This window comes from Solanum tuberosum, unplaced genomic scaffold (assembly GCF_000226075.1).
Source record: "Solanum tuberosum cultivar DM 1-3 516 R44 unplaced genomic scaffold, SolTub_3.0 scf00053, whole genome shotgun sequence".
NCBI classification, from domain to species: domain Eukaryota; kingdom Viridiplantae; phylum Streptophyta; class Magnoliopsida; order Solanales; family Solanaceae; genus Solanum; species Solanum tuberosum.
The window spans coordinates 671,569-686,129 of NW_006238979.1; the positions used below are offsets into that span (position 1 = coordinate 671,569).

Here is a 14,561-nt window from a genome sequence, read left to right on the forward strand (position 1 = left end):
ATGTTTTTTATATATACACACGCGGTTTTTTTTTTCCAAATAAAAGTAGACATTTCTTTATATTGATTTATTTTAAAAGTATTTATTAAATGAGTCATTTTTTAATAATATGAAGAAGGACAAATTTATCAAATTATAGTTAATTTATATATATTTTAAATTTAAAATATATATTTTAAATAGGTTTAAAGAATGATTACAAAAAAATCAAAATAAAGAAGGTATGCATAATATCGTAAATCATAGGGGAGGTGAGTGTTATAGAGAGAAACCTTTAAGGACGTCTATGAAATTATCCCTAAAAATATGATAATAGTGATCCTTGAAGTATTTCAATATATCGTGTTTAAAAATAACTCTATTATTTTTGTTGTCTCTACGTGGATTAAATAATCAGGTTCATCATTAATTAAACAAGAAGTAAATATGAAATTTAAAAACAATCAATATAAGGATGTTAGTTATAGTCACATAAATATCTATAAATTATTTTAGATCACAAGTTTCTAAAATCTTAATTTCTTTTTTAAACTCTATACTAAATCAATCAAACACATTTTAGAATAGGACAAGGAAAAAATAAACAATGGACCACATGAGTAAAAGTCTCAAAATGAAACTACTTACAAAAATATCGCAGCCCTAAAGTAAATAAATTACTCTCTCTTAAAAAAAGAAAGAAAAAGAAACAACTATCTAATGAAGAAAATATTCCCCTCTTTATCCAAGGTCAATTAGTATTGAAATCCTCTAGAAACAGTTCCGTACCGATTTTCTCTTCTCTCATAATAATAATAAAATTACTAAATCTCGCTCGGCGCTCCCCAATTCCAAACTGGTTGTAGGTTACAGATTCAGCTATATCCACTTGAATTTGCAATTGTTTGTAATTTGTCGGGGTACTGTACAAATTGATGGCTGCCAGCGCGAATCCTCCGGCGGGTAATAATAGTGGTCAAGAAGGCAACGGCAATGGGAATGGCGCCACCACTAATGGTCTCTCCGTTCCGGAAAACTCTGTGGTTGGCCCCACACAGGCGGCTCTACGACACAATCCCGGCCTTTCTGTTGATTGGACTCCTGACGAACAGTCCCTCCTTGAAGAATTGCTCGCCAAGTCTGTATTAATCCTTCTTTTATTTCCAGTTGCTAACTAATTCCTGAATTATTGATTTTCCTCTGAAATTTGCTGCTTGCACTCTTCTTTAGTCTAGAAATTTTCGCAAGGGCAAGAAATGGGTAATCATACAACTTTTAACCTTTTAGCCTAATTTCTGCTAACCTTTGGGTGGTGGATGTATCTGTCTTGAATAAATTAGACAAGTTGTAAACTAATTCTATGGATTAGTGAATTTTCTATCACAAATAATCTCGTCTTGTAATTCATTTCTATAATAACAATGACCACTTCTTCCTGTCACCCAATCAACTTGGAAATATACCGTCAGTGTTTGCTATAGTAAGTTCAACGAAATGGAGAGAAATAATTAGATGCATACAGAATTCTTGTTCTAGTTAACTATTAGTCATTACAAATATGAAACCCAAAGGTATAGCCTCGTGGTCAATGAAGTGGGTTGAGCACCACAAAGTCTCATGTTCAAATTTCAGTTAGACAAAAACACTAGGTGATTTCTTCCCATGTGTTCTAGACTTGGTGGACAGATAGGTATCTCTTGGAGTTAGTCGAGGTACCGCAAGCTGGCCCGGACACCACAATTATCAAAAAACTAAATATATATGATGTCCTTGTTCAAACAACATCACTTATGCTAACTATGCATTATTAGTATTTGTATCAGAGCTGACTTCTATTCTCGTGATTGGTTAAATGGAGATTGGAACTTTACTTTTGCAGATATGCAACAGAAAGCAACATATCTAGGTATGCAAAAATTGCAATGCAGTTAAAAGACAAGACTGTTCGAGATGTAGCACTGAGATGTAGATGGATGTCTGTAAGTTTTTTGATCTAGTTTTATCTAATTTATTTGCATATTTAGTAACATAGATGTTGTAGATGGATGACTGTAAGTTTTTTTTTTCTTTTCTGGTTTTTGCTGATTTATTTGTATATAGTTAGTGATACAAATGTTAGTAACATGCAATTTTGCTTTATTAGAAAAGAGAAAAAGAAAAAGAGGCAAGCGTGAGCTTGTACAACTTTTTTTTGATAAATAGAGCTTGTACAACTTTTAAACCCCTGAATAATACGAATCCACATATTGGTTGGATCGGGTGCCTTACCTTCTCTCTTGGGCGTGATACTTACAGAAAGTAGTGGTTCTGGAGGATTTTCATTTTATTGATGGAATTTTGCACATTTTGGCAGCTAGTCTTTCTTCTGATTCTCTTTAAAACGACCTCCAGAGGATGGGCAAAAATTTAAGAATGACATTGGCTAAAAGGCCAAGGTTGAGGACACATTTGGACAGCTGTCAAATTACATTTGGAATCCAGTTAAAAGAAACATGTGCATTGTATGAAGATGACTAAGTATTCAAGAGGAAATCTTTCATTAGGGTTATGCAAGAACTTTATCTTTCTTTTCTTATTTGTTAATAGAAGAAATCTTGAACCTTCCTCCCGTATAAGTTTTCATTTTATTTCTGCATTTTGTTGCAAATAAAGGAGAAACATTTCTCATTCACTATCTGTATTCCATTCCTCTATTGCAACACAAAGCTTTATCATTACATTGATGCTGAGCATTGCTCGTACTCCATGCCTTTATAATGTTCTACCATGTTCGACAATTGACTCAATACCATCTTGGATCTGATCATGGCAATGCAAGAGAAGTGCACTCGTATGTTTGGACACATCGACAATGCATTGTCCTCTTTTTTCATTATGCACAACCTCATAGACTTTTGATTCATAATCACATACAAGAACTGTTATTCGAAGTCTCCCTTGGAATCCCATGGACACTTAAAGTTGCTTACATATTGTGTTGAAAATCTATTTCTGAAGCTTCACTTTATGACATATGCTGTCCAACCTTGAGGACCAATTGTTCTTTAACTGTCCTAAACAAGATGAGACACAAAAGCTCTATGCTTAAAGCGTGAGGTGAAGCAGGAGTTTATCATTTTTTTGGCTTGAGGTGTTACGCGATGAAAAAAGTAACTGAGAGGTGAGAGGCGGCAACGAGAGGCAAGAGGTGTTGCGCAAGGAGAAGCGTCGGTTTATCTTAAATAGACTTTTTTTTTTTTGATAACCGAGAAATCTGTCTGTGACCCGCCCTTTGGACCAATCACAGCCTTCTAAACTCGGTGGATAATGGGCCCGCCCCTCTACCCTTCTCCACTTAAATACCTGGCTTTGCTTTGCATGGTGTGGGGCTTGAACCTGTGACCTAAGCCACAAATCCTCCACCTTTTGCCACTTGAGCTAGGCCTTGGGGGCTTTTTCTTAAATAGACTTTAAAACACACATCTAGAGTTTTTTGGTCAGTTTCAACTTTTCTTCTTCTTCTTCAGGTTCTTGTTCTTTCAGTCGCAAGTTGCAACAACTAAGGTTGTTTTGTTTAGGTACTTCTTCTCTTTTTTTCTTTCTTTTCTTCTTCTTTCTTCTTTGTCCTCTGTTTTCCAACAGCTTCTTTCTCCTCTCTTTTCCAACAGCTTCTTTCTCCTCTCTTCTCCTCTGTTTTCCGTCCTCTATTTCTGGAGTTCTTTCTTCTTTTTGCAGACAGTTAGTTCTTGCATTTTTTTCCAGTTGTAGACTACAATTTCAGAATAATAACTTAATTATTTTTGTCTACAAAAAGTATATGAATTGAAATATTTGCTAATATGTTATTGCTATAGAGTTTTTGGTTATTTATACATGCAAAATTAAAATTGCAATTTTTTTGTATTAATTGGTGCTTCACTTCAAAAAGGTGAGCACTTCGCTTCCCGCCTTAGTAAACAGGCTCTCATTTTTTGTTGTTTATCGCTTTCCCAAACACTAGTGGGGAGGAAAATATCGTTGCAACCTAAGTTGCTCGGACTCGGGTGCGGGTGTCCAATACGGGTGTGGATCTAAAGGTCGGATCCTTCATGATCTAATTTTTAAGATTCGGGGATATGGATCCATTGTATGGATACGGGTGCGGGGATTCTCCTAAAACTGATTCAGATATCTAAAATAGACAATTTCAAAAAAAAAAAAAGTTCAAAAAAAAATCTAAAATAGAGTTATAAAACCTAAATTATGAGATATTATATGGAGAACTTGAGGAGAATCCTGGAAGGAGATCAAAGGAAAAGGAGTGATAGAAATATTTATATAAAAGGTATACTGTTTCCTTTAATTTCACCTTAGCTTTTGTATTGATTACAGAAATCATTACAATTGTCCAGGCTTTCCCCATCGATTTTGTTCAAAGTACCCAAAAACGGTTGACCAAATCGTACACGGATCCCACACCCACACCCATGTCGTGTCGACACAGGTGCGACACCAATAATGAAGAGTCCGAGCAACTTAGGTTGCAACTGATCAATACTGAATTCGTGACAGTAAATTGTGATTCACAACCTTTTGTAGATACACGATTCAATAATTTTTTTTCAATATTTCTCAAATGGTATCAATGCCTTAAGATCTTGTAGAAAATCAAAGAGCTTCCGTTGCCGGCGGGTGGCTATTACCTATATATGCCACCCGCCTGACCAACAATTATGTTAGAAAAAGTTGGGTCACCGTGTATCTTTCCGGTGACTATTTTTTCATATCTAATTTGCATAGCACCGTGCATCTTTCTTGTGACTGCTTTTTTTCATATTTAATCTGCATAGTACCGTGCATTTTTTCAGATTATCTTTCATATTTGATTTGTGTAGCACCGTGCATTATTTTTTTTGATAAAGAAAAAAAGACTATTTTCTCATATTCGATTTATGTAGTACCGTGCATTATCCCGACGATTACTTTCACATATCTTATCTGTGTAGCACCATTCCATCTTTATGGTGACTACTTTCTCATATCCGATTTGTGTAGCACCGGGCTATCTTTTTGGTGACCACTTTTTCATAACTGATTTGCGTAGCACCATGTTTTCGGTGACTATTTTCTTATTTGTGTAGGGTTGTGCAATCATTCCACCCCTACCCATATAATTTCTATTTTTCAGGAGGGTCATGCCATCATTTTGACCCCTACCCATTTAATTCTTTCTCAGTAGGGTCGTGCCATTATTCCGACTTTACTCATATAATTTTATTTCTCTGGTTCAACCATGAAATCTAATACTCCGATGCATGAGCATGTTTCAACCAGTTTTTTAGTGACGTTTTTGTTCCATATCTAATATCAACTCATCTATTGATTCCAAGATGATCGATATATACCATATATTTTGAACACTTTTCGGTGACTGCTGCACTGTGAATAAGTCTATATGGAGCAACCACCTAGTTTTGGTGCTCAGGGGAGTCCAGTAGCCTATGTATGTCGATTGCGCAAAGTGAAAGGTCTGAAATAATCTTCTCAAGCTTGGTTTGGGAAGTTCAACATAGTAATTCTGGAGTTTGGCATGACTCATAGTGGGGCTAATCACTCCGCGTTTTATCAACATTCTGCATCAAATCCAGTATTTCATTAGAAAACTAAGTGCATTGAGATTGACGGTCAATTTTGTGAAGTCGAGTGATCAACTTGCAGTATCTCCACCAAGCCCCTCACCGGTCCTCGCATTAATTACATCTCTAACAAACTAGGTACATATGACTTGTATGCACCAGCTTGAGGGGGAGTGTCAAGAATTGGAATAGGTATATACAATCCTACTTGTAACATGTATAAGAATATGAATAGTATATAGTTGCCTACTCGATAAATGATTGTATTTAGTGTCTATAAATATGGTCTCTCTGTAATAATGTAGATACACAATTCTATAATATTTTTCTCCAATATTTCTCACAGTAAGGTAGACTTTGATTCCTTGCTCCTTGATTGCATTAGAGTGCCTGATTTGGGTATTGTTCCTATCAACACTTATGGAACAATGCTTGGAATTTAAGGAAACTAGAGTTGCTTGCAACCTGTTCGATCTAATGCTCGATTATAATAATGTGCATGGATATAGTGTGATATCTCTAATTATGACTACTCAACATATGTTACTTCAACTTCCGTTTAACCCTAGTTCAAATAGAGTCACTTTGTTGGTAGACCTTTCTACATTGGTTTCTTTTGATGATTTAGAGGACGATGTGCTTGATGACAGTTCCCAGAAATAAATTGCAATTACAAAATCTTTTCTGGTTCCTTTCGGTTGTTGGGCGTATGTAGTTCAGTGTTATCAAAGGCAAAATGCGCAAAAAAGCTCTAAGGTTTGTTGGGGCTTTAAGCGCAAAGCGCAAATAAAGCGTGGGCTTTAATAAAAAAAGGCGCAAAGGGAGAAAAAAATACAAATATATATGTTTAGTCCAAGTCTAATAATTATAAACATGAATGACAAATATATGACCAAAGAAATTGAATTTTTTTTATGATAAAGTAAAATATCAATTGCTTAGTGTCACTTCTTCAAAAGAGGTTCATTGGCAAGGAAAAGTTTGCCTTAGAACCTTGATGACGACACTGAAGCGCACATAAAGTGAGGCGCAAAGCGCACAACATTGAGCCTTGCTTCAGGGCTTAAGCGCGCTTAAATCGCGCCTTTGACTACACTGATGTAGTTACCTCCATTGTTTCCTTGAATGCATCTATCCGGCGATACAATCTCCCAAACAGTTGAGTAGAAGAGAATGACATTGGCTAAGAAGGCGCTCTATCCTTTGCAATCCTTAGTGCGGTTTGGGGAATGTTATTGATTGAGACTATATGAGTTTCCTTGAGGAAATGTTATACAAATATCGCCAACCTGATGGAAGTTTTTTTTCCTTGATAATTATGAGTGTTTCTTGACTATGTTGTCTTTTTGGTCATATGGTTCCTAACTTGTTTTCTATGAGAAGCAATATTGTGAAAAGCGAGCGCCTCATCTCTTAAAGCGGTGAAGCGAAGTGAGGGGCGCTTCTTCCGTGTGAAGCAAAGTGATGTTGAAGAAGTGACCGTTTTCAGGGAAATGTGAAGCGAGCGTGAAGTCTTGAAGCCTCCGAGCGATTTTTTTTTTACTTTTCCGTAAAAAGTAGTCTTTCCAGAAGAAAAGTAGGTATGATTTTTGCTCGTTGTGTCTCTGCTAGTTTTTGTTGTTTCTTCTTCAAACTTGAGGTAGGTCTCCTTCTTTCTTTCTTCTTATTTTATCTTCGTCTGCGCTACTTTTCTGCTAGGGTATCATTTCTTTGCTGCCGTTCTTTGTTCTTTTTCTTCTTGATTTCGCTGTTGTGGCTGCATCTTCTTTGCCGCCTGCCACCATTGCTGCTGGGTCTTTTATAATGATTTAGTTTTCTTTCAGTTTGTTTCATAGTAAAAATATTAGCTTATTTAATATTTCTTTAATAGTATTTATATAGGTACTTTTTCAGTTTGTTTGAGAGTAAAAATCAATTATTTAGATACTTTGTAATATTATTTAAATAGATACTTTTTTTCAGTTGGTTTAATAGTACAAAATCAGTTTATTTGAATACTTATTTAATAGTTAACTAACTACTTTTCAGTTTTATTAATAGTAAAAAAATCAGTTTATTTAATAATCCTTAGTATTATTTATGTAAATACTCTTTTTTCGCCAAGGATCTATCGGAAACAACCTCTCTACCTTCACAAGGAGGGGTAAGGCTGCATACGCGTCACTCTCCCCAGACCCCACTTGGGGGATTACACTGGTTATGCTGCTATTGTTGTACTTCTTTCAGTTTGCTTAAGAGTAAATATCAGTTTATTTATTATATACTTTTTAAATAAATACTTTTTTTCAGTTGGTTTGATATTATAAAATCAGTTTATGTAAAGAATTTTTAATAGTATTTTATGAATACTCTTAAGTTTGTTTAATGGTAAAAAATTAGTTTATTTAATAGTATTTTTATTTCTCTTTTTCTTATTATTAGTTTCAGTTTCAAATTTAGTTTTGAGGATCTAAACAATTTGGTTTCGATTTAGCCCGTCCTGTGGAAAATTATTTGTTACTTGTTAGATGGAAAGATTTGCAAATAGATATTATTTTGTTTAGTTAGTCATTTTATTTATTTGTGCAAAGCTAATTTTTCCTTTTCTCTAAAGATCATGCTTCACTTTAATGAAGCAAGTTCTTTGCTTCACACTTCAAGTGAGGCAGGCACTTGCCGCTTTTTTGTGCTTCACGCTTCCAGAAATACTGATGAGAAGGTAAAGATGTACTTGGATCTATTTATGACATTGGTGGTTGTTTCGGAACTCACACCAAGGACATGACGTCCCATGGAGCTAAATAGAGATTTGGGAGCATTGTCAACTGGATCATTGACAATTTTTATGGACTATGTTGCTACAACAGTACTTAGTTGCGATCTCTGTTTACTCCTAGCCTAATTATATTGTCAAATGGGTCAAGAGAAGCCCTTGAATTTTTTCTGTCATTTATTGTAGCTAGGTTAAAAGGTTTAGGACGAGAGGGAGTTGCTCGGATGGTAAATACCCCTCACTTCCAACCCGAAGGTTGCGAGTTCGAGTCACCAAGGGAGCAAAAAGGGTGGCTCCTAGGGAAGGGTTAAAAGAAAGGTTAAAAGGTTTAGGACGAGAGGGAGTTGCTCGGATGGTAAATACCCCTCACTTCCAACCCGAAGGTTGCGAGTTCGAGTCACCAAGGGAGCAAAAAGGGTGGCTCCTAGGGAAGGGTTAAAAGAAAGGTTAAAAGGTTTAGCATAACGTGAATGAGAATTTCAATACCAAAGAACGTACAAAATCTAGTGAACATTAGTACTGAATTTCTTTAGCACTGGTTATGTGGCCACTTTGGATTCCATATCGATTCATGAGATCTAATGTTTTTTATGAGAACAATTGAAGCGACAAAATCAACTTGTAGTTCAATTTCGAGGATCACCGCTTGCAAAGGAGTATGCTAAGAGGATCACTCCTAATGAAGAACCTTTCAAGTCCTAGAGATATTATGGAATTTTTAGAATAATCATTCTCGCATGTTAGACTAGCTACTACTCATGGATAGTAATATTCAATGTGGCTTGATGAAATATGGTATATTTGCAGAGTCTGATATTATAATCATTATAGCAGTTGTTGGAGTAGCAACGTGGAGGCTTAAGATGGACAATGGCTCGTCTGACATTTTAGTACCCGAGTCAAGTTGTAAGAGGAGCATGTTTTTTTTTTTTTTTGAAATTGGTAAATTCTTCAGCATTAAGGCTATGCTTGTCACCTCCAAAAAGTTTACAAAAAAGGAAAGGAGAGATACTTACAAGGAGCCTATAAAATCCACTAATTGGATTCCCTCTTCCATACTCTGGTTCTTTTCACCAAAAACCTAGTGAAGTAATAACTTTCCACTTAATCTTCAAAATAGAGGATTCTGTTCCTTCAAAGATCCTCCGGTTCCTCTCCTTCCAAATGGTCCACCAGATGCAGGTTGGGACTATCCTCCACTATCTTTTTTGGTGTTTGCTTCCTCCTCTTCTGATCCAACAGCTAAGCAAGTATGCAGTATGTTCAGGCATGATCAAGTTGATTCCAGCAATGGAAGTGAACATAGCCCAAACTTGTGTCGTTACTTTGCAATGCATGAAAAAGTGTTTGTTGGTTTCTAGTGCCTCCTTGCAGAGGAGGCATCTAGATGCTATGATGGACCCCCTTTTTTGCAATGCCTCATGTGTCAAGCATGCTTTCCTAGCTACTAGCCAAGTGAAGCATTTCACTTTTATTAGGAGCCACACTCTTCCATATAGTATTCCAAGGTCCAGTTGACCTGCCTGCAGCTACACTCAGTCCCCTTTTGTATACCCTGTTAACCGTGAAAATTCCATCATTGTGGTGCCTCCAAATGAGTTTGTCTGCGTCTGTATTAGTGCCTGGGAAGTTTCTTATTAGTGTTAGAAAATCTACTACCCATGGTATTTCCCAATCATTTAGGGGTCTTCTGAAAGTCAGATTCCACCCTTGAGGGGACCACATTTCTTGTATACTGCATCCAGTATTCAAGCTTATTGAAAACAGTCCAGGAAAAAGGGAATGAAGTGTGCCATGACCACTCCAGTCCTCTTCCCAAAAAAGTACCTTGTCTCCCCTACCAACTCTGACTTTAGTGTTTAGCTTGAGAGTTTTTTTTTTGATAATGGTAACTGTATATTCACACCGAAAGACCCATTAGGTAAAAAACTGATGGGTTGGGGTTTACAAACTCGGGGGTATCATCAAGACCAAAAACTAGACATGAGACTTTACAATTGTCCTATGAAATCGACTAAACTATCTATCTCCCACACTAAATCTTGTTTACACCAAAAAAACAAAAGACTAAGTCTCTTCATCTTGATATTCTGGAAACTGCTGGCTAGTGTTTTGAATGGCGAGCGCCATTCGCCAAAGGCGCTATGGCGAGGCGAGGCGAGCCTGTCACGCTATTTCACAGTGAGGCGAGGCGAGATCAATTAGGCGACATAATGGCGATCTGAATGGCGGCGCCTTTTTGTTTTAAAATTTTTAAAAAGATCTGACTTAATAATATTAGTCAAAATTAGGGTTTTTTTCCTATTTCCATACTTGGGGTCAGTTACGTTTCTTCTCCTCAACCTCACGATCTCTTCTTCTCCTTCAGTCGCGCGAATTGAAAGGTATGGCCTCTTTTCTTTCTTCTTCTTTTCAGTTCTCTTCTTCTTCTTCTTCTCTTCTTTTCTTCGTTTCTTCTCTTCAGTCCTCTTTTGAAATAGAAATAGGATTTTTTTTTTTTTTCTTCAGTCCTCTTCTTCTCTTATTTTCTTCTTTTCTTTTCTTCAATTTCATGAGAAGTGAATCTGAAATTCTGAAATCTAAATTGCCTTCTCAAAAAAAAAGATTTTGGAGATACGATGATACGAGGAGGAAGAAGATGAGGAGCAATATAATGATGTAGAGGATGTTGATCTTCAAGAGTTGAATATTTTTAAAGAAGAATAGACTTTTAGAGTTCTAGTATTGTCTTTTGAATTATTGGGTCTTTAAAGTTCTAGACTTTTAGTATCTACTATTAGTTTTTGAATTGAAATATTTGCTAATATATGTTATTGCTATTGAGATTTTGGATATTTATATATGCAATTAAATATTTTTAAATTTTGGTATTAATTGGCGCCTCAATTCAAAAAGGCGAGCGCCTCGCCGCGTGGCAAGGTAGGCCCTTGTCGCCTCTCGCCATCCAAAACACTGCTGCTGGCTATTCCATCATGACCTCTTTCATTTCTTTCTCTCCATAATTTCCACCAAATACATGCTGGAATGCTCCTACACCAGTCTTCTTGTGACCCTCTTCTCCCCACTCCTTCCCAATTTTTCAGCAAATCAAAGGAGGTTCTGGGCATCACCCAATTTATGCCTAGTATACAAAAGAGCATGTTCCACAGATTTACAGTTGTTCGGCAGTGCAAGAACAAGTGACTATTTATCTCTGCCTCTTTCTCACACATAAAACACCTTGAGCAAATCTGTATACCTCTTCTCTGTAGTACTTCACGGGTTAAACAAGCTCTCCTGATCACCAACCAGATGTAGCATGAGACTTTGAGAGGGATTTTACTCTTCCAGACCAGTTTTCAAGGCCAGATAGTTGTCGTTGTGCGACTGTAATTCAGTCTCCAGTAGCATGATTTCACAGTAAAGGACCCCTTGTTGTGCAATTTCCAGACTGGCAAATCAGGACCTGCATTTACTCCTGGTAAAACATTTAGGACCTGCAGCAATTCAGCCACTCTGTTTATCTCCCAGTCATTTAAGGCCCTCCTAAAAATCAAGTTCCACCCTTAAGGACTCCATACTTGTGCCACTTTGTCCATCTGTTGCAAGCTCAAAATATACATATCTAGGAAGGTAGTTTTCAGGTTTTCTTCCACAATCCACAATTCATTCCAGAAACTAGTTTTTTCCCCATTACCAATTTTGTACTTCAGATTACTATTGAAAGAAAGCCACAATCTTCTAATTGTTTTCCATAGGAACACCTAAATGTACCAGTCACCTCCTTGGTAATCCAACTATTCAGGAGCCCATATTTATGTGAAATTAATCTCCTCCAAAGTACCATATCTTCACAACAAAATCTCCACAACCATTTTTGTAGTAAACTTTCGTTGTGTGCACGTAACTTCTTTATGCCTAGACCACCCTGCTTTTTGCTAAGGATCACCATAGCCCATTTGACTAGATTGTACCCCTTCTCTTTGTTGCCTTGCCATAGAAATACTCTTCTTGCGTTGTTAATTTTTTTCTCTATGCTGACTGGTAGAGGGAACAAACTCATCATATAGGTAGGTTGGCCATCCATGACTGATTTTATAAGGGTTAGTCTGCTGCCCAAAGACAGATATTGACTTTTCCGTTTTGCTAGTTTCCTCTCACTTCTCTCCAGAATCTCATTCCACACTTCCAGCTCCTTATTCTTTGCTCCGAGAGGCATACCTAGGTATTTAGTAGGCAGGGAAGCCACTTGACACCCTAGGTTCTCTGCTAGGATCTGCATATGAGGCACTTGGTTGACTGGGTAGCGACAACTTTTATGCCAGTCAACATGGAGCCCAGAAACGCCTTCAAAAATGGTTAGGATAGCTCTCAAATGCCTTATTTGTGTAACTTCAGCTTCACAAAAAACTAGGGAATCATCTGCATAAAGTAAATGAGATATCGATATCTCCATTGCATTGCCCATATTTCTGTTAGCACAGAAGCCTCTAATCCATCCGTTCTCCCTTGCTCTCCTGATCATAAAGTTTAGGCCCTCCATTGCTAGGATGAACAAAAAAGGTGACATGGGGTTGCCTTATCTCAGGCCTCTCTGTGATTGGAAAAAGCCTTCTAGACTATCATTGATTATGAGTGAAAATTTCACAGTGGAGATACAAAGATCTAGTTAATCCATTTGTTGCCAAACCCCATATCTCTCTATATTTTGAGAAGGAAAGCCCAATTTATGTGGTCATATGCCTTATCGATGTCAAGCTTGCAAAGCACTCCTGGTACATTCTGCTTCACCCAGAGTCTACCTACTCATTTGCCAGAAGGATTGCATTCATGATCTGTCTACCCTTCCGGAAGGCCATTTGGTGTTTGTGAGAAATATATGGGAAAAATAATATTGAATTGTGTATCTAAATTGTTACATTGAGACCCTATTTATAGACAATACATATACATTGAAATCCTTTTCTAACTAGGATTCCTATTCCTATTCTTCTACCTATTCTAAGTAGGAATATATACATATTTCTATTCTAACACTCCCCCTCAAGCTGGTGCATACAAATCATATGTACCTATCTTGTTACAGATGTAATTAATACGAGGACTTGTGAGGGACTTGGTGAAGATATCTGCAAGCTGATCATTTGACTTCACAAATTTCGTAACAATATCTCCTGAGAGTATCTTTTCTCTGACAAAGTGACAGTCAATCTCAATGTGCTTAGCCTTTCATGAAACACTGGATTTGATGCGATATGAAGAGCTGCTTGATTGTCACACACAAGTTCCATCTGATCAATTTCGCCAAATTTTAGTTCTCCCAGCAACTGTTTGATCCAAACTAGCTCACAAGTTTGCTGCCGCCATTTGCTCGATATTCTGATTCTGCACTAGATCGAGCAACCACACTTTGTTTGTTACTCTTCCACGACACCAAATTACCTCCTACTAAAACACAATATCCGGATGTCAAACGTCTATCAGAGGGTGATCTTGCCCAATCAGCGTCTGTATATCCAATGATATGCTCATGGCCTTGATCCTCAAAGAGTAGTCCTTTACCGGGAGCTGACTTTATATATCGCAGAATACGAACAACTGCATCCCAATGACTATCACAAGGAGAAGTCATAAACTGACTTACAACACTCACAGGAAAAGAGATGTCAGGTCTAGTCACTGTGAGATAATTCAACTTTCCAACAAGCCGTCTATACCTTTCAGGATTACTAAGTGGCTCCCCCTGTCCTGGAAGGAGTTTAACATTCGGATCCATAGGAGTGTCAATAGGTCTACATCCCATCATTCCCGTCTCCTCAAGAATGTCTAAGGCATACTTGCGTTGAGAAATAACAATACCTGATCTAGACTGAGCAACCTCAATACCTAGAAAATACTTCAATCTACCAAGGTCTTTAGTCTGGAAGTGCTTAAAGAGATGCTGCTTCAATTTAGTGGTACCATCTTGATCATTACCTGTGATAACAATATCATCAACGTACACAACCAAATGGATACACCGATTTGGTGCAGAATGCCGATAAAACACAGAGTGATCAGCTCCACTACGAGTCATGCCAAACTCTTGAATTACTGTGCTGAACTTCCTAAACCAAGCTCGAGGAGACTATTTCAGACCATAGAGTGACCTACGCAATCGACATACAAGGCTACTACACTCCCCCTGAGCAACAAAACCAGGTGGTTGCTCCATATAGACTTCTTCCTCAAGATCACCATGCAGAAAAGCATTCTTA

The 14,561-nt window shown here is 37.2% G+C and overlaps 1 protein-coding gene across 1 annotated transcript in view; it reads left to right on the forward strand.

Moving 5' to 3' along the window:
• Nucleotides 1–676: 676 nt before the first annotated feature.
• Nucleotides 677–14,561, forward strand: part of LOC102596179 (uncharacterized) — a 45,028-nt gene continuing 31,143 nt past the window's right edge. The window contains exons 1-2 of the mRNA XM_006344289.2: nt 677–1,117; nt 1,859–1,958. Of these exons, the coding sequence (XP_006344351.1) occupies nt 915–1,117; nt 1,859–1,958 (303 nt within the window). The 5' untranslated portion in view covers nt 677–914. The remainder of the gene's footprint in view (nt 1,118–1,858; nt 1,959–14,561) is intronic.